This window comes from Setaria viridis, chromosome 2 (genome assembly GCF_005286985.2).
Source record: "Setaria viridis chromosome 2, Setaria_viridis_v4.0, whole genome shotgun sequence".
Classification (NCBI taxonomy): domain Eukaryota; kingdom Viridiplantae; phylum Streptophyta; class Magnoliopsida; order Poales; family Poaceae; genus Setaria; species Setaria viridis.
This window is the reverse complement of record NC_048264.2, coordinates 3374684-3394740: the sequence shown is the minus strand read 5'-3', so window position 1 is coordinate 3394740 and position 20057 is coordinate 3374684. Positions and strand designations below refer to the sequence as shown.

General features: G+C 47.1%; 2 protein-coding genes across 2 annotated transcripts; one reads left to right on the top strand and one right to left on the bottom strand.

The window, feature by feature from the left end:
* LOC117845135 (ubiquitin carboxyl-terminal hydrolase 8) lies at positions 1-6597 on the bottom strand. The gene is made up of 12 exons (XM_034726061.2): positions 6248-6597; positions 5919-6158; positions 4058-4184; positions 3919-3978; positions 3746-3838; positions 3296-3580; positions 2903-3214; positions 2194-2451; positions 1938-2086; positions 1188-1823; positions 656-929; positions 1-523 (listed from the first exon to the last, which is right to left on the bottom strand). The coding sequence occupies exons 1-12, from the start codon at positions 6355-6357 to the stop codon at positions 413-415; spliced, it is 2655 nt and encodes an 884-aa protein (XP_034581952.1). The 5' UTR covers positions 6358-6597; the 3' UTR covers positions 1-412.
* Positions 6598-16300: 9703 nt separating this feature from the next.
* Positions 16301-18450, top strand: LOC117843961 (disease resistance protein Pik-2). Its single transcript, XM_034724756.2, has 3 exons — positions 16301-16717; positions 17041-17132; positions 17283-18450. Exons 1-3 carry the CDS (start codon positions 16301-16303, stop codon positions 18448-18450), a joined length of 1677 nt encoding a protein of 558 aa, XP_034580647.2.
* Positions 18451-20057: the final 1607 nt, after the last annotated feature.

Genomic DNA, 20057 nt, shown 5'->3' with positions numbered 1-20057 from the left:
TGGGGAAATCTGGACAAGAACAGATCACACTGGAGTTAATTACAGAGCTGTTACATCGCTGCCTCGAATTCTCAGCAAGAATTCAAGCGGGCGGCGGCGACAAAAGAATTGTGTTCGTTGACCCTTCCTTCACTGGTGGAGATTACAATGCTGGGGATGGGGGGGCCCGGGCCATGTACCCTAAAGAATATAAGAATATTGTGAGCTGGGAAAAAGAATATTGCATCAGCTAGGTTCTTTCGGTGTCTCCTGTTGGCAGCTGAATCTGTACATGCTGTTGTATAGGTAAGTTAGTATGACTCGAGAGATCCAAGTGCCGACATGGTGAAATCAGACATGGTGAAGCGGCTGGTATGTAGGGAATTCTAGAGTTGCCAGCCAAAAAACACATGCAGAAAATGCTCCTGTATCCTCACTCTCGTCTGTAGAACAGAACATAAGCTGCGGACGTCTTTATACCGTCTTCACTTATAGGAGTTACACATTCATCATCAAACTTATACCATCCTTTCCCTTCCTCATGCTGCAGAAAGATCAAATGTGTCAGTAACCCACGTTATCTACAAACCATGATCCTCAATCAAAAGATCAAAATGATACAGCAGTAAGGATTGGACATGGACAACACAGCACACAAAAGAGCTGAGAGACTCACATAGATGCTGGCGGTGTAATGCCCCCCTCCCATGTTTCCGTAGTGGTTGCTAATGGCATACAAGTGATAATGGCTGCTCGGCTGCTCACTCTTGTTGGCGATGTAGCATGATAGATCCAAATCAGTGGTGGGAAAGTCAACAAATGTCTCAAGCTTGTTTCTTGTGAACTGAGTGTACGAGAACCTTTTGAGGTGGATCACAAGGACTTCAGGCAGCCTCCAGAGATCCAATTTTTTCATCGCTTGTTGATGCTTCTTGCAGCACGGACAGTACCTGATCAACAAGCAGAGAATAAAGCGGGTTTCAATTATGACGCCAACAGTATGCTTTCAGTTTGGAATCACTAGGGTACCACATTTTCAGGAGATATTTTGCATGTGTGTTGAATTTTTTTGCAAGTTTACGCATCCGTGCGATGCTTGACCTATCGGTCAACAATGATTTCTTTTTAAGAAAAGAATATTGTAAAGAAGGCTATTATGCAAACAGTGAAGCCAAAAGCAACACACTTGTCCCATAAGGTACACTTACCACATGTCTTCCGGACCCAATGGTTCCTCTTTTAGAAAGGCTTCCAGACAACCATGTAGTGCAACAGAATCTTCAGTTCCTTTCGGGATTAGCTCAAGCTTGTGAATCTCAGGTAGATTGTTCAGCATTGAGGTGTCATATTGCCTTGACGCACTTTGTTGCCAGTGGACATTCACATGCAACCGGCTTGGTATTGTCTCAAGCAAATCCACTTCATTAATATCTATTTTCTGTTGCTGGCCATCACCCCTTTCATTTTTTAAGTAAAATTCAAACTCTTCCACGTTCGCTCCCTTGTCAGAATCAGCTGTACCCATATCATATAACTCACTGGGTCCTTTTCTTATTTCACAATCAGTAGTACTGCAGTTACTGCTTTCAGTGTCATCTTCCAATTGAATGTTCTGAAAATTACTGTCTGGATCAGAAGGCATTCCATCCATCAAATCAACAGGGTCACCATTAGACCCTGCAAAACCGCTAAGTGAGTTAGCCCCCTTGGAAAGTCGAAATGGATTTAACAATTTCAGGTAGATATCCTGAAGCAATAATCCATTGACTGTCTCTGGAAGGGTTGCCAGAAGTGGGGCCTCAAATTCCTTCTTTTGTGGAGTTACATTATCACCACTAGAATACCTGAATGCAATGGCAAGCAAACAGTGTTACCAAAGTACATAAAGGTCACAAAAAGTACATCATTAACTTCATAACTAGAACATTTAAGCGAAGTATGTATATGGTTGTACTTACTCATCCATATGCTGGTGTGTAAAAACCACAAGTGGGGATTTCTCATATTTTTTGGGTAGCCTGTATGCTGCCAGTTTATCTCCATCCCTTAGCAATGAAACCGAATCAGAAGGTTCCTCCAGGTATCGAATGATGCAGTTATTATAGACCTGCAGAGTCAGTTCCAATAAGTGAAAGAGCTAAAGAACTTGAATTGCTTAACTAGCTTTGAAAATTAGGACAGTTCAAAAGAGGCAATGAGGAATGGAAATCATACCTCTGTAACAAGCAGGATCTCATCATTTCCAAGTAAGCAAGCAATGCTTAAAGCCTGAACAAGATCACTAAGAGTCCCAAACTTGGGCACACTGACATCATATGAGCATGGTTCTCTGATACCATCAGTGCTGAAAACTGTTACAGTCATTGTCCTCTTTGCCGTGGAAGGTACGGGCAAAGATAAGTACATAAATGGGTCAAATGTGACAGATGTTTTACTGCAAGTAGGACAAGTTAATGTAGATTTGTATTGTCCCTGCAAAATATAATCAGAAGAGTTTAATAACATAAAAAATACAGGACCACATTGAATTAATACTGCATAAATATATAAATCTACCATGTGACAACAAATATAGCACGGTGCATCCTTGTATAATGGCAATAAATTATACAAAAAAAAATGAACGGTCAATGATGCTTCTATGCTTTTCTGAAACCAAAAAAATCTTAAAGCAACTACAGATATGCACCATATCTTAATTGGCATAAACTATAAATCATGTAAATGTTTTAATCTGGGTTTAGATCCGGGAAAAAAATGCCTTTTGCAATAAAATAGGATCACTTCCATCAGTATTAAATGAGTGGGCGATTTTTAGTTTGTGAAACCAATTGACAGATACAATGTTAAAAGAACAAAAGGGCTATGAATATGATACTGTATCAGGAAGGGCGGAGTTTAAAGAATAGGGGTTCAAACTTACATGGCAGGTATCAACTATCACAGAATCATTTCGAGCTAAATGGTTGCTCCAGTACTCATCTGCAACTTCTTCGTCAGGACGGCCACTTGCATCCTTTGCTTCTTCATATGGTTTACACTTAACCTGGTTAAGATCTTCATGGAGACCATCCAATAAAAAAGCAAGAAGCTCCTGTGAATCATGCTGATTAAAGCCACTGAACTGAGGAGCAAAGCAGGCAATTTTTTCCTTGAAATGATGTGGTGCAATTGGTTTTCTGTCAGTGGTCCATAAGCTCCTCAACAGTTCTCCAAACGCCAAAGCAAGTTCACCCTAGTTAATGGAAGAGTCAGTAAAACAATTCTCTGAATGATTTGAGGAAAAAATCCATGTTAACAAAAAAACTTTACATACATTCAATCCCAATGGATTAGTCCGATTAATATTTCTGGCATAATCACCAAGGAAATAATCAACAAGCTTTGGCGTGTGAGCCAAACATTGGATTGAACTGTTCATGAAGCAAGTATTTCCAAGATTCTCCAATCCTATTAACCCCATAGAGCCAGCTCTTCCAAAGCTTCTGTAGGATGAATCAGCACTCAAATCATCAACATCTCCGGAATTTTCTTTGTTGGTACCTCCGATTTTGGATGTTAAGGAATCGGACATTGCATAGACTTGCACTTCCAGAAGATTCTACACAAGCAAATGAAAAGGGATAAGAAAGCACATCTGGGGAGAAAATTTTAGGCCATGCTATAAGACGATATATATCAGAAAGTAATGTCATCTCTATATTAAATTAAATTCCAGTGCAGTGGAAACAAATTGGTAGGGTTCACAGGTGGCAAATGGTACTACCTCTTGATCTGCATGGCAACAGTCATGATGTAGCCTATTCCATTCATTCATTAATATTAGGTTTGTCTGCCCTGAAAAATCCCAAACATGAACCTGGATAAAGAAACATTAAGTAAACAGCAGTAATGGGATGTGTGTTTCCAAAGTTGGAAATGCAGCAAGCAGCAACATACTGGTTGAGAATCAACATTGAAAATTTTGTTTGCTCGTTTGTAGTTCTCAACTGGGTTGTCCTGAAGCAGAATTAAAAATGTAAGTATCATAAAAAGAAGGAATTAACTGAGCCACAAATTGCCTGTCGAAGATGGGTACCTTTTTGCTGATCCTCAGATTCAGAATACTTGTTTCTCGGACAGATATCCTAAGCACCAAAGGATAAGCACCAGCACTATCTCCAGCAAACGAATGCTTATTTTGCAGACCAAAGCCAGAATTCTGCCTGGAGAAAAGAGATACGAAGCTACGGTCAATGGATGAACTACAAGATGAAATCAAAAGCTGAGTCGACATGTCAACACAACTGAGAGCTTATGATGCAAAGGGTAATAGGTACAAGCATTGATCATTTACATCTTATCCTCACTAGGTGGCCCATAAAAATCTTCTGTGCGACAAATATCTGGAGTGTGTTATGCTATACATAAGCTATGGAGTAAAAGAGCTAATTTCTAGGAAGCTGAACATGTCACTGGAAAGGAAACAGTAATGCGGTGAAGAGAAAAATATTTAACACCTACCTATTTTGTGCTCAATTGGTTGAACATAAAGAAACAATGGCAACTCAATCTGGTTACATATGGTTAAGAATATTTTCATATCGTTGACATTACGGGCATCACTAATTTGATGTGGGACAAATAATTTCTATCATCGCAATAAATCTGTTGGCTGTTTGATGCAAACTTCTCGCTATTCAAGGAAGCGAGAAGAGAGATATTTCAAGGGCGAAAAGCCATGGTTTGCTATGCAAAACACAGGATACTTGAGGGTGCTTCCAACCTATCAAATAATGAAATACTATGTGTATTGAACCCAGCGAACAGCCCTACTCACATAGCAAGAGTGCAGGACCTACCTAGAATTGAACGATTCTGTATTGCACTACTCCCATCAATTGAATGAAAACTGCAGAACAAATAGACAAACATGTTCCACAAAAACCAGGTGTGTGCATGTGTATTCTGTGTGAGGTTTTGTTCAGAAATGAAAGTATAAAAAATACACTACGACATGACAGTATAAGTAGCCATGGACTCCCTTGGATTATCGATTATGATGCCTGATCGCTAACATGAAGCCACATGGTGACTCAGTAAATACGAAATTAGAAGATCTATCAAGGAACATAAAAGCAGGACACACAATTTCACGGATGACTTTATTTACACGGATAGTACTGCAGCTTGTCTAGGGAAACACAGGTGTCTGATAAACAGCAACACAACACAAATCTCTGTGCATGCCTTTCGGGTACACTAACACAAGTCATGTCACGTGTCAAACGTACAAGGTTTTGGAAACTAGATTTGCTATGCCAGTAGCTGCATGCCTGAACTGCCAGTGTTGTGCTGGACTTGAGCAGTTGCAGAGAAGGAACGGTCCTGTTTTAGTTTGGCATCAATGCATCCTGCTCATCATGCATGGAACTCGGACAAAACTAGCAACGGCAGGACACGTGTCCGAATGCACACAGCGCGCCAAGTAAGCAACTAAATAAAGGAATTGCTCCGACACACACGCACGCGCCCTCTCCTTGGCAAGCTGGCATCATCTTGCCCCACTAGAGGTTGCCAAATTCCCATGAGCAATGCTGAACGCGTGACTTAGATTTCCTCTTCATCACAAACCTAGGCTGGACTTGCGGAAGTGTGTTTGAGCTTCAGACATTGCTAGACACACCTGTCCGCACTTAAAGCTTAAGGTCCAGTCACGATTCAAACAGGCGCGGGCATGAGATTCACTTGCCACTATCATGATCACTAACTACATCGACACTGGAAGCTGAATCTACTGGATAAATCACCACCTCGCCGATTTGAATGCGCGCAGGTACGAAATGGGCACCCATCGGACCAGGGCATCAAAACGTGGACCCGCAAAACCAACCACAGGAAGCCAAGGGACGCAGCAAGCAACTAAGCATAGAGGGAGGTGGGTGGCAGCGGTGATTCACCTGGCGAGCGCCCTGGAGAGCTCGTCGGCCGGGACGAGCGCGTAGCTGCGTCCTCCTCCCCCGCTTCCTCCGCCAGCGCCAGCACCCGCGCGGCCGTCCCCGCGCTCGAGGCGGAGGACGAGATCCGGGTGCAGGAAGCTGTGGAGGAGCCTGAGGCCGTAGTAGGAGGGCGAGGCCGCCGCGGTGGCCGCGTACCGCACCCCGCCCGCGGCCTCCTCCTCCCGCACCCGCGCCCACCACCTGCACGCCGCATTGTCGAAATCAGTCGCGGAATCAAGCCACACACCGGGAGCTCACAGCCAGCAGCTCGGGGCAAAGCGAGGACCAACCTGAAGGGGACGAGGCAGACGGCGGCGGGGGAGGAGGATGCCGCGGCGAGCGCGTCGCGGCCGGAGGTGGAGGCTGAGGCCGGGTGGGAGGCGGTGGCGGCGGTGGCCATGGACCCCGCCCGCCCGCCGGGGAGCAAGGGGGGGAGGGAACAGCGAGATGGGATCTGAGGCGGCGAGGAGGGGGCAGGCGTGCGCGAGTGGAGCTGTCGCCGGGTCCTCCCGCGATGCGAGCCGGCTTGTCGCTTTTGTTTTTTGCGCCCCCCACCCCTCGGATTTGTAAAACAGACGCCGCCCTGCCGCGGTGGCGCAGGCGCTCTGGCTGGCCTGTGGGAACTGCTGGGAGGGAGAGAGGCGAGGCGGCGAGGAGAGAGATGCGTGTGTTGCGGGCTGGCTGGCTCGCTCGCCCAACGGTTGCTTCCTCGCTGCTTCGTGCTTCCTGTTGCTTGCTTCACTTCGCTTTGCCTGCCTGGCCGTGCTCCGGCCGATTGACACGTTGACTGCCTGCTGACCGAGATGGTGTTCGGGACACAGGCAGAAATTTCAAATCATCTCTTTTCTTACGGCCAATTTCAAATCATTTCTGGCGAGCGGCGAACTAATCCCTCCTTATTAAATAATAATTTATCGTTGTTGATTTTTTCTTGTAACGTTTGACTATTCGGTTTATTCAAAAAATTATTATAAATGTACGAAAAGATAAGCTATGCTTACAATATCTATGATGTTAAAGTAAATCACAAATAAAATAAATGATGTACATAATGTTTTGAAGATGAATGGTCAAACATCGTGACTAAAAGTCAACAGCAACAAATATTTTGCTACGGAGGTATATAATACAGTAATAACCGTAGGGAGTTTTGATTGAAAAAAAATTGCAATGGGCTTCAATCACTCGAGGTAGGCTCTAGACGAAGTTACATAGGGGCGGAGCTATGAGGCCATCAATGTCTCAAAGAGTTGGCAAACTGCTAGTGGGCCGAGATAGGGTAGAGGAGGCCCATCCAAGATACAAGCAAAGCCGGTTGATCGCTGCAGATGCAAGGAAATGCAATCATAATTAAATAATGGTGAATGAGAAAAGTCAAAAACAATACATGGATGGCGCCATACCATGTGGATCCCGGGTAAAGAAATGTGAAGGAATCTTTTTTTTTACCGACCATTAGCATCGCCATTATTATTTACATGGATATTTGTGGTCTCAGAGAAGACGATGCAGCGTGTGCTCCGTGCCCCTCTCGGATTATGGATGTATCACTAGCCTCGATTTTTAGTTTCTTCTGGATTCGACGCTTAGTCGCTAAATGACGTTCTCATGGCCACTTGCGAGCTTAAGTCAAATCCGAAATAACTTGATCAATAGCTAGCTCGTGAGAAATGTTTGTGCCACTCTAATTGATGTGCTCAAAATGGTCTTTCTTATTAAAATCCATATACTATGTATAATCCCATGAGTCTTCATGATAGCTGGCAACCGAGGGAGGAAGTGAACCTCATTCGACATTTTGTTTGATTTGGCAACAGAGGTATGACGATTCAAAATTAAAATTCATGTTTTGGCGTTTTAGAAGATTGTGTGCTTCCTCTTTGGTTGAAGTTGTGGTAATGAACTGCTTTGTGCATTCTTCATTGTTGCAGCGGCTAATAAATTATTCTTATTATTTTATGTCATAAGGACAAAAATATCATAACACGTTTCCTTTTAATCCATGAGAAGATCATAAAGCCTGCAAAAGGTATGCTTAGAGAAATGAATAATAATACTCCCTCCGTACTAGAATATAGCTATTTCTAGAGTTTTTCAGATAAATTAAGAATATAGTGTAAAAGTCTATATTACCCTTCACTAGTTTTCATGCGCTAATTAAGAGGTTAATTATGTCTTTCCTATTTAATTGGTGGCAAGGTTGCATGCAGATTTGCATATCATAATTGATTTGCATGCATGGAGGGTATTTTAGATCTCTCAAACCAAATAACCCACTTGAAAACTCAGAAGTAGCTATATTATGGGACAAAATTTGAATGCTAGAAGCAGCTATATTCTGGGACAGATGTGGTGCATCATAACATACCTTAGCTAGAACCTTTATTGTATTATCCATAGTCAATCATGAAGATCATAAGCATTGCAAGAATATCGTAAAATAACTATAAACTATCGACATTGTAATGACTTTCAAGTGCAATGTACTTTTAGCCCCTCTTTGGCACAGTTCATCTAGCGGCTTCTTGAGCGGCTTTTGATGAAGTCGTGCCAAATGGTACTCTGCAAAACGGCTTGCGCCTAGAAGCTGGAGAGAAGTCGTTCGGTGGCTTACATTGGAGAGGGCAAGCCAAAAAATGTGGCTTCCCCCGGCTTCTTCCTCACCTGCACGTTGCTTTTCCATCCTTGTCCCCGGCCTGCTCTCCTCCCCTGCGCCCGCGCGCTGACGGTCGCCTCCCCCGCCACCGGCCTCCTCCTCCTCCCCCGCCACCGGCCTCCTCCTCCTCCCCGCGCGCCTCCGTCTCCTCCACCACGGCCGCTGGCCTCCTACTCCGCCCCACCGGCCTCCTGCTTCGCCCCACCACCGGCTTCCAGCTCCATCCCGCCACCAGCCTCCTGCTCCGGCCAGCGCGCCCCGCCTCCGCCCCCGGTTCCTTCCCCGCGGCCAGCCTCCTGCTGTAACAACTCTACCTAAATTAAGTGCTTTAATTCTAAACCAGTGTCAAATTTAATCCCTAAGCTAAGAAGTGAAATGACCTTTATAAACCTAAGAAGCTCTCTTGTGGGGTTTGTTTTAAAGCTTAAAATTCTTTTTACAAACTTAAGTTTCTGCCCAAATAAGAGTTTTAAAACTTTTAAATTCCAACAACTTTTGGTAAAGGCACCTTGTCTAATTCGGAGTGGAAGGGAGTCAAAAACAGCAACCAAAGCCGGTTTTTCCCTACAGGACCCTAAAAATCTCTAAGTCCTGGAATTTGAGTTTTCCTCCATCTTTGCAAGCTTTCATCTCCCATTTTCCTATCTAAACTTGAGTCAGAGCCTTAATAGAAGTTGTAGTACCTCAAGAGTGTTCCAACTTTATTACACTGACCCGGATCCAAATCGGGCCCGAACTTGTTCAAAATCCCGGTCAAAGTGAGGTAAACCAGTCAATTCACCCCGGATGCTTAAAAATTCTAAGTCTGGAATCCCAGATTTTTGGCTAACTTTGGCCGGATTTATCTTTGAATCCCTTCACAATCTAAACCAACACCTTAAATAAAGTTTGAAGAACTACCAGAGTTGAACAAGTTTGTTAAGGGAGTTTCGGGTGTTGTGTTGAAAGATTCGGAGAAGGATCGCTCCAAAACTGGTCTGGCTTGCAGCCCGAAGGGAGCCTCGACGCCCGCGCGCCCGAGCATGTTCGCTCGCGCGCCGCGTGGCCGCCGGCCACCAGCAGCTCGCCGGCGCCCTATCCCCAGCGCGGCAGTGACCGAACGAGAGCCACGACGCCCAACCCGCACCCGCGACAGGACGGAGCAAGCGTAGGGCTAGCCAATCGCCGGCCGAGCGCAAGTCGCCTTCTACCTGCCACGGCTCTGCTCCGCCAATCCTGTTCCGCCCGTTCGCCGAGGAAGCTGAGATGCCCCCGACGTCCCGCGTCTCCGCCCGCTCGCCCAACCCCCGCGGTAGCCTTTCCGCCTCGCCCGCCCGACAGACCGGAAGCCCCAGACGCGCGCCGCCCAAGGCCAATCACCGCCGAAGACCATCCGAAGCTCCGCCTCCTCTGCCCAATGGCGTCGTCGGCCAATGGCCGCCTCGCCCGAGCACTCGCCGCTCCCGGCCTTATCCTTTCCCCACCGGAGCCCCGCCTCGACCCTCCACGCCACCCCGGCCCTATAAAAGGGGACCCCCTCACCGGCAATGTCACCCCTTGCCACCGCCCGCACCTGCGTCGCCGCTTTCTCCTCTGCGCCCTGCATTCTCCTTTGAGCCGCCGCTTTCTTCCCGCGCCGCCGCTGAGCTTCCGTGGAGCTCACCCCTTGCGCCACCCCCACACTCCGGCGACTTCGCCGCCACCCGCAAGCTGCTTCTTCCAACACACCCGCTGCCCGCTCCTCCGCGTGGTACTAGAGCTTGCTTGTGTCCACCAGTAGCACCGCCGCCGCCGGACCACCGTCGAAGTCTCGCCGCCGCCCAAGCCTTCGTGCGTACAACCTTCCCGCCCCAGCCTGCTCCTGCTCGGCCCAAGGCTTCGCCCTGGTAGACCCTGAGGTAAGCTACTTAACCTCCTTGTCTTTCCGTCTCGCCCGACCCCTGTCCTTTTTGTTTCGCCCGACCCCTGTTCTTTTCGGTTCGTCCGACCCCTGTCTTTCCGTCTCGCCCGACCCCTGTCCTTTTTGTTTCGCCCGACCCCTATTCTTTTCGGTTCGTCCGACCCCTGTCTTTCCGTCTCGCCCGACCCCTATCCTTTCCGTCTTGCCCGACCCTGCCAAGTTCGCCGACCCTCTCTCCGCCTCGCCCGAGGGCTCGGTTGTAATTCTTTTTCTTTGACCCGAGGGTATCGGTGAAATGTTTTCGGGGATTCCTCTGTGTTGAGTCTGAGGACCTCGGTAAGGTTTTCCTTAAACCTGAGGGTCAGACCCTAAGTTTCCCCCCAATCCGACCCTCTCATCCTGCTCTCCACCAACAGAAGTTGAACTTCCCCGCCTTTCCTGTAGCCTTGCTACAAGTATCCGTGTTAAAACATGAGTGTGTTGAAAATAACCATCTAAAATGTTTAACCCCTGCATTGCATTTCCGTGTAGAGTTGAATCTCACCGACGGAACGTACGAGCTTCATCCAGCACCAGAAGAAGACCCCGCCGAGGAACAGCTGCATCCCTGCGAAGGAGAGCTCGAGCCAGCGCAAGACCCCGAGGACCCACTAACTTTTTCTGAAGGCAAGCCCCGGTGCATGAACTCCCTGTTTTACTTTCCTGCCACTTATTGATTACTTGATTGCGCATTTACGTTTCGAGGAGTTGTAATGGAACCTTAGATGCATAACTTAGTACCTTGTTTTGAATACTAGTTGCTAAGGGCGAGTAGTTGCATTGCTTAATAGGTTTCGGTAAAAGTCGAGTGATCTCCTGTCACTCGCGAGTTATAGGAGTTGAATGTTTCAGTTCTGTTGCAACTATAAGGACAACGGACGGGGTCAGGCTTGTGTTCGATGCTTGGTGGATTGCCCCGTCTGTCTAAATGAAAATGAACTAAGGTCGAAACATGTCGGCGTTCGTGATCAAGTGTTTGAAAGTACTAATCTCATACCTAGTATGGGATGGAGAAGCCTAGTACCTGATTGAACTGGGGCGTGGCATACCTTCCGGCTGTCCTTGGAACGTCGTTCCCATGGTGCATCATGTGGGTGCAAGTGCAGTCACAGTGCAGCATTAGGCCGGGACTGTTGAGCATTGCATGCCAAAGGAAGTTGGCCCTGACACGTGCCTAAGGGATCGATGGGGACGGCTGACAAATGAAGCAACCCTTCGTGGTGCGCGGATGTCGTGAGATTAGGTTTGACATGCATGGTTAATAAATTCGAATCGATTCGTCTGCCTCTCACAGATTGGGACTACTTGATCGCTATTCTGCACTGAGTAAAGATGGAACATGATGATGATTTTAATCTTGATGTTTGTCAAGTAATTGCTTGGAAACCATATTTGTTTAGCATAAGTTGCTAATCTAGAATGGATAAAGAACATAGAACATGAGCTAAAAGGTTGAAAGTAAGGACTGACTTTAAGCACTTTTGTCAAGAAAACCCCAGAGCCAGAAAGCCTTGCATGTCTAGGTCTCGGTCGTGTCCTTCCGGCGGGTCAGTCTTGCTGAGTACTAGTTGCTCAGCCTTGTTGTGGCTAATCTTTTTTAGGTAATGTCAGTAGCTTGGGTGTTGGTACCACTTGGCCGACCCAGCTTCCTCCAGGCTAGACCGTCGAGTGGGATCCTTCTGGATGGCGAAGGAAGGAGTTTTTGATGTCATGATCGACTTCGTCATGATATCTTGTATCGACGTTAAGCTTCCGCTAGTATTAATTTGACTTCGAACCATGCAAAACTTCGGTTTGAATTTCAAAAACCCTGATGTAAGAAATTGTTGAACTATGTTGTCATGATGGAATGTTGTAACCTCTGTGCTACTCACCTTCGCGTGAGCAGTGCTTCTCGATCCTGTCATGTGGTTTATCGGAGGAAATCCGACGGTCGACCAAGTTGACTTGCTTAAAGTGCATAATCGCGTGTCAGGCGACTTCAATGCATTTTAGTCAGGTTAATTTGGGCGGTTCCGCCACACTTGCTCCGCTGCACCGTGTCCTGCCAGGATGGGAAGGCCGGGAGGGAGAGGTCAATCGGATAAGGAGAGAGGAGGGGAAAATAAAAGAAGGGGAGAAGGAAAGAGAAATAAAAAGGGAAAGAAAACGAAAAGGAAAATGAAGAGAAAAAAGAAAAAGAAAAGAGAGAAAAAATATAAGGGTATTTTGGACATTTGACATCTTATTTACATTCTAAAAAGTTAGGATAAGTCATTTTGCCAAACGTTTTCGTAAAAGTAAGCCAGAGCTAGAAAAGCTGCTTTTCCATATGAGCTAGAATCAAAGCTGTTTTTTCACGAGCCAAAGCCATACCAAATGAGGTCTTAATATTGCCTTTCACACCAGGCCTTTTGTCCACGTCATGACACCATCTTTTAAGCCATGCAAACGTGGGACTAAACATTAGCGTGGATGCTAATTTCATCGATTTGGTGTTCTATAACATACATAATCCAATAACTGCATATTAAACTCTCGTATGCATAGTCCAATAACCGCAAATTTTTCTCTCGTACGTGCCATAAGACCGTTATTTATCAAACTTCAAATTCATTGCTTCTCCGGCTGATTCCTCACATATATACATGATGCCTTTTCTAGAAAATGAATTCGCCTGAAGGCGTTTGTAATCCGTACATTAGGTCCATCTAATTAGGGTGATGTTTCTAGGAAAAAAAAGAGCATATCAGCATTATCATGGTCTTGGCAAGTTGAACTTGCTACTAGTTGCTATCCTACTTCATCTGTTCATCATAAGTCTAAAATAGGATGGTAATTAGTAAAATATATTAAAGTCTGAGGACATCGGCATTCTACTTGGTAACGTGGTCATTAACACAATGTATCATTTCTAGATACTGCTGGATTGGTAAAATAACAGGATACCGGTGTTTAAACCGCACGAGGCGAGGCTACCATGGTAGCCTGTTATCATTGACAGCCTTTATAATTAGACAAGCTGACTCGCTACATACTGATCATTAACTCATCTTTAGTTCCGATCACAAATGGGATTTGCTTACTCTTCTGATGACAACAAGCTATTATACACGTGTGTTTCTTCCCACTACTACAGAACAGTCTATCACCACCGGGTTATCATCATCAGTCCAGTCCATCAAGCTATCACCACCGGTCCAACATTAGGTGGGGTTGTGGGGCCGTTGGAACCGGCAGTGATAGCTTTTTTTTTTCACCGCCGGTTGTGAATCCACATCAGAGAAAGAGATAACACATGCGCAAAATATGGTAGCTGTTGTCGTCCCCTTGAGCCTTTGAAAAAGCTGTCATTATTAGGAGCACAAAGATGTTATACTCCTACATGCTCATGCATAACCGGTCCGAACGGTGATTTGGTTTCTCGACCGTCGTGAACTTAAATCGAGGAACTGTAGGATAAGAAACAAGGAATTGTTATGTTTTGGAAGGAAATGCAAGGTAAAAGAGGAAAGATATTCTTTTCTGGGAGGAGTGCGCGATCGGGGGAAAGATCGATATACTGTGTGAGTGCGAGTCGGATTAGGAATTTAGGATATAGTATATATATAGACTACGGCCTTCTTCATCGTTCCCAAAACCCTGTGAGCCGATCGAGCAACACAAACAACCCTAGTCGTCGTTCATTCCGCTGCGCGCACGATCAGTCGTCATGCCGGTGGCAACGGCGGCGGCGGCGATGGTCGCCGTCCTCCCAAAGCACGCCGCCCTTCTGCAAGAGGAAGAGGGCGGCGGCGGATTCATCGTCAAGGGCGGCCGAGCAAGACGAGACGTCACGTTCCTCAGAGACGAGATCCAGAAACTGCGAGGCTTCCTGGAGGCCAACCCGCAATGGAACAATTCATGTTTGAAGAAGCAAGCGATCAATTCTTATATCGCACAGCTCTCGTGGAAGCTCCGGGACCTGTTCTTGGACGTCGAGGACAGCGTCGACGGGTTCCTCCGCCGCGCGGAGGGGCGCAAGCAGCCGCCGCGCCGCCGGTTCGGGAGGCTCGCGGACAAGGCCACGGATCTGACGGCTGGGGCCGTGCTCCGCCGCCGATTCGCCGCGCAGCTCCGAGGGTTCAGGTCCCGGCTCGAGGAATTGGACCTGGACTGGCATCACAGGTACGCAGTCGACCTAAGGTACGACCGGTCAGCAGGCAAGCTGATAGAAGAGTGAGTGATGTATCATGATGAGAATTAGGAGACTACCGCCGGCGCCCGATGCGGACGCGGCGGGCCTCGCGGCCACCCTGGACGGCCGGCGGACGAGGTCGCCCGGCTGCTCCTCGCCGGCGAGGGGGGAGAGACCGACGACGACGACGACGACCCGGCCGCGCGGCGGCTCAGGGTCGTCTCAATTTTCGGATACGCCGGCATGCGGAAGACGACGCTTGCCTGGGAGATCTACCGTGAGATCGAGGGGTACTTCGACTGCGTGGCTTGGGTGTCGACGCCGCCGCGCCGCGACATGAACGACGTTCTGCAGAACATACTCCGGCAGGTCGAAGGCGACGATGGCAGCGGCGGCGCCGATGACGGCAGACGGGATCTCCTCGGAAGCATCAGAGAATGCCTGCAGCATAAAGGTACTGTACGTTTACATCCTCCATGTCATTGTCTCATTGACATACAAGAAATCTTGTAGGAATGGAATAAATCACTCTGAGTTACTGCTACTTAGGCCAGTTTTAATGGAGTTTTATGGGCATTAAATTTTATATCGTAATAGCAATTTTGCTGACTTGGCAAGGTCATTTATAAGGAGAGTTTCATCAGATGTGAGAGGAGTTTCATCCCCATAACACTCTGCTAGTACAGTTACCTAGTTCTCAATCTTGGTAAATGTGCAATGAAACTGTGCACTGTGATTGGCATTAATTTGCTGTTTCTTGCTTTCCTGTCATCTGTATTTAATTTGCTGACGTATCTAACATTTGGATGGAATGCTATGATGCAACAGCTACCTAGTTGTTCTTGACGGCATGTGCAACTCAGAAGCGGTGGGAGATCATCAGTGGAGCTTTGCCACTTAACGATCATGGCAGCAGAGTGATTATAACGACATCCTCCTTTGATGTCGCCAACTCCTGCAGCTCCGGGAGCGATCGCATCTATCACATTAAGCCCCTCGACTTTGGAGACTCCTGGACTTTGTTTCACTGGAGAATATTTGGCTCTAAGGAGAAATGTCGTAATACTTATGGACACTATGGATGGACACTAGGGTTTATTCGCTGAACAGATGATATCTGGCCCGGATCCAGGAGTGGTTCAGATCCCTTGAAAGTCTGACATATGTGTTCCCCTGTTGTTGTTTTTTAGGTGTAAATTTTTTTATGGAATCTCTTCTTGCAAGTGCTTACTTTTCTTTTACTTGTACGTACTAATCAACTTGGGAAGGGAGAGAAAGAATCAAGCAGCACAGTATTATATGCTTCATTTAACTAGCGAGTCTAACAGAAGTATTAGCAACGGTACTGAATCATTTTAGTACGAAAATTTCTAAATAACACTCGGTTGATTTTATTATTCACGTAAGGAAAGGGCTAAAAAGAGGTCGTTCCACTTGCATCATTACGTAATGCTAAATTTACCATATATTTCACCTGTTCTTATCGAGTCATCATCAGACCAGAACATATAAAACTGCGATGCAGGGGGCTTCGGTTCTTCACCGATCCAAAACCCTGTGATCCGACCGAGCAACATAAATCCTCTCGTCATCCCGCCAACGTGTGCGAGGTCATGTCGGCGGCCACGACGGCGGCCGCGGCAGCGATGAGCGCCGTCCTACCAAAGCTCGCCGCCCTGCTGCAGGAGGAAGACAGCAAATTGCAGCGAGGAAGACAACAAGACGTCGTGTTCCTCAGAGACGAGCTCCAGCAACTGCACGGTTCCTTGGAGGCGGCGGCGGAGTCGCAAGGCGGGGATTCTCATCTCGAGGAGTGCTCGAGGAAGCTCCGGGACCTGTTCTTCGACGTCGAGGACAGCGTCGACGGGTTCCTCCGCCGCGCGGGGCGCAAGCAGCCGGGGCCGAAGACGAAACCGCCACCCCGCGGGTTCGGGAGGTTCGCGGACAAGGCCATGGATCTCACGGCCGGGGCCATGCGCCGTCGCCGATTCGCCGAGCAGCTCCGAGGGTTGAGGTCCCGGCTCGAGGAAGTGCGCCAGCAGTGGTGGTGTGGTGCAGGCTCTCGACGACACCGCGGCCGTGTTGGAGGATGAGGATCGGCGCCCCCCGCCCGGCGCCCGGTAGTACGGCGGAAGCGTCGAGGCTCGCCGGCCTGAGCCGCCGCCGGGCGAGCTCATCGCCCGGCTGCTCCTCGTAGGGGAGGGGAGAGAGGCCGACGACGGCTCGGCGAAGTGGCTCAGGGTGGTCTCCGTTCTTGGAGACGGTGGGCCGGGGGCGCTTCGACTGCCTGGCCTGGGCATCAATGCGGCCGAAACGCCCCTTGAGGGACATTCTCTGGAGCATACTCTGCCAGGTTGAGGAGCCACGCAGCAACGGCGGCGACGACGACGACAGCAGAGGGAACAACCTCATCGGATGCATCAGAAAATGCTTGCAGGGTAAAAGGTACATGCTCTTTGCATCTAGAAATTACATGTCATCAAGCAATTATTCATTATGAAGTACTTTATTTTGTTTTGGTCTATTTCTCTATTTTCCTGTCATCAAACAATGCTACTTGCTGACACATCTACGTTGGAAACCGTGGTGTAACAGGTACCTGGTGGTTCTTGACGGTATATGGAACCCAGAAGCATGGATCATCATCAGAGCATCTCTGCCACAAAATGATCTTGGCAGCAGGGTGATTACGACGACATGCTCCACCATTGTTGCCAAGTCATGCTCCTCCAACTGCAATAGCCGTATCTACAACATCAATACTTTCGGCTTAGGAGACTGCAGGACTTTGTTTCACGGAAGGATATTTGGCTCCGTGGGGAGCTATCCTCCGGATTTGGCAGATGTCGCTGACAGGATATTGATAAGATGTGCTGGTTTTCCTCTTGCCATAGCCGCTATATCCAGTTTATTGGCTTGCAAACCGCGAGCAAGGTCAGTATGGGAGGATGTGTGCAATTGTATCACCGCTTCTCCTAGGACCACAGAAGGAATGAGAAGGATACTGTCCCTTGGTTATCATGATCTTCCTCACCATCTGAAGGTGTGCCTCTGGCATCTGAGTATATTTCCCGCAGATTATCCGATCGACCATGACCGCGTAATAAGGAGCTGGATGGCTGAAGGACTTGTATGGGAGAAATCTGGCAAAACTGTCGAGGAAGTAGGAGAGAGTTACCTTGAAGAGCTCATGGATAGGCAGATGATCCAACTTGATCATGGCAGTCATGATGGTGAAGCCAAGGCTTATGTACTCTCTAGCATGATGCTTGAGATCATCAGATTTGAATCAGTTCAAGAGAATTTTGTCACAGTATTAGAAAATGGAAAGCCTGCATCAGTTTCATCTAGCAAAATTCGTCGGCTATCCATCATTAGTTTCGGTGAAGTTCATGACATTGACATCCCAGCATCATCAGTGACCATGTCTCGTATTCGCTCACTTTACATCTTTGGCAATGCTGGGAAGAAACTTACCTTCAAGAATTTGACTTTTTTGCGAGTATTGGACCTGCAAGGCTGTAAGGACTTGAAGAACCACAATGTTAAGGAGATTGCTGGGCTTCGTGATTTAAGGTACTTGAGCATCCGAGACACACGCATCAGTGAAATCCCTGATCAAATTGCTCAGCTACAGAACCTGACAACGCTAGATCTTCGGGGCACTGAAGTGCAAGAATTGCCTGCTAGTGTTTTGCAGCTACAGAGGCAGAGGCTGGCACATTTACTTTTCGATGACAAGATGAGGTTCCCGAGTAGATAGGGAAGATGGCAGCACTCCCTTGTTTGTCGCAGTATGAAATTTTATAGATCAAAATGTTTGTGCTGGAGCAACTTTGTAACCTGTCTAGACAATATGGGAGCTAGCGTTGTGGTGGTTTCCTGAAATAGGATCCAACAACACTGAGAGATGAACATCCAGCCTTCTCTATTTACAGATGGAACAAGCTGCAGTCCTGGTACATAAATGGCACTATGCGTCTTTTTAATAGTTTACTGGACTTTTTTACATTGCTTGTGCCACCCTCTATGGCAGTAGCAGCTGCAATGCTGCATAACATTCAGATGAACGGGTGCCACTCAAAACAGAGTGGTTCAGGAGGTGTTTGGATACTAGATGTTAAACTTTAGCAGTGTCATATCGAATGTTTGGATGCTAATTAGGAAGACTAGACATGAGCTAATTATAAAACTAATTGCAGAACCCCTGTGCTAATTCGCGAGACGAATCTATTAAGTCTAATTAATTCATCATTAGCAAATGGTTACTGTAGTACCACATTATAAAATCATAGACTAATTAGGTTTAATAGATTCGTCTCGCGAATTAGACTCCATCTGTGCAATTAGTTTTGTAATTAGTCTATATTTAATACTCCTAATTATCATTCAAACATCCAATATGACAGATGCTAAACTTTAACCGGTATCAAACGGGCCTAAGATCCCTCGAAATTATCTTGGAAAACATCTCCTGTGAAAGTCTGACATATGTGCATTTGTGGTTTCAGTCCCTCGTATAATCAGAATTCACTATCATTCAGAACAGAAAAGTGAAGCTAATGCGACCATTCAGAATAGGACTTTTTCCAAGTTTGTTCCAAGCTAGAAAGGCCCATTGGCTCTTGCCGATCAAACCCAATGGGCTCAGTGGCTCACTCAACCAGAGTCCAAGAGTACTTGGTCCCCTGCACCGCCCAGAGCCCACATGCGTTGCCGTATCGGTGGCACGGGCACGAAGCGAAGTGATTGCCCCCGCCTGCCCGCTTCCCTTTGGCCTGCTCAGTCGACGTGGAACACCAAGGCCTGTGCTTGTTCTAGTGTTCCCCGGCAGAAAAATGAAAAGCGATGGCGACAGTTTCGATGCAGACGCAACACCTCACATGAACGATGGCACGAGTGTGCAGTGTCTTGTTCTTGCTCGCACTCAGCAACCTTTTTTTTTTTTTTGAAACTTGCACTCAGCAACCTGCATGCGTGTTGTTATTGCCGTGTCTGAATCGAAAAGGATTGATGCGGCTCTGTACTTGGTTCAGAGGTTGATGCATCTGTTCGTGTGTATACTGTGTAAGTGTGTATGCGTGCCCCAGAAGGCCGGAACCTATACAGGACACTGCCCTGTTTGATATACAGGAAACGGAAATTTCTCTCAAATTTCACATGAATCGAACTGTTACATGTGAAATCTCTGAAATGGCACGAGCTTGCTGTTCACTTTCAGCAATCTGCATGGGCGTTGTTATTCCGATGTCTGAATCGAAAAAGATTGATGCGGCTCTGCACTTGGTACAGAGATATGTATCTCTTTGATATACAGGAAACGCGAATTCCTCCCAAATTTCGCATGGATTGAACTGTTCCATGTGAAAT

Bases quoted from the DNA above. Each gene is read 5' to 3' on its own strand.
- LOC117845135 (XM_034726061.2), bottom strand. From the start codon at position 6,357: ATGGCCACCGCCGCCACCGCCTCCCACCCGGCCTCAGCCTCCACCTCC. The intron at 4,185-5,918 runs GTGAATCACCGC...TCTTTTCTCCAG, and splicing joins CTCTCCAGGGCGCTCGCCAG to GCAGAATTCTGGCTTTGGTC. The intron at 524-655 runs GTGAGTCTCTCA...ATCTTTCTGCAG, and splicing joins ATTACACCGCCAGCATCTAT to CATGAGGAAGGGAAAGGATG.
- LOC117843961 (XM_034724756.2), top strand. From the start codon at position 16,301: ATGTCGGCGGCCACGACGGCGGCCGCGGCAGCGATGAGCGCCGTCCTA. The intron at 16,718-17,040 runs GTGCGCCAGCAG...ATACTCTGCCAG, and splicing joins TGAGGTCCCGGCTCGAGGAA to GTTGAGGAGCCACGCAGCAA. The intron at 17,133-17,282 runs GTACATGCTCTT...GTGGTGTAACAG, and splicing joins AAATGCTTGCAGGGTAAAAG to GTACCTGGTGGTTCTTGACG.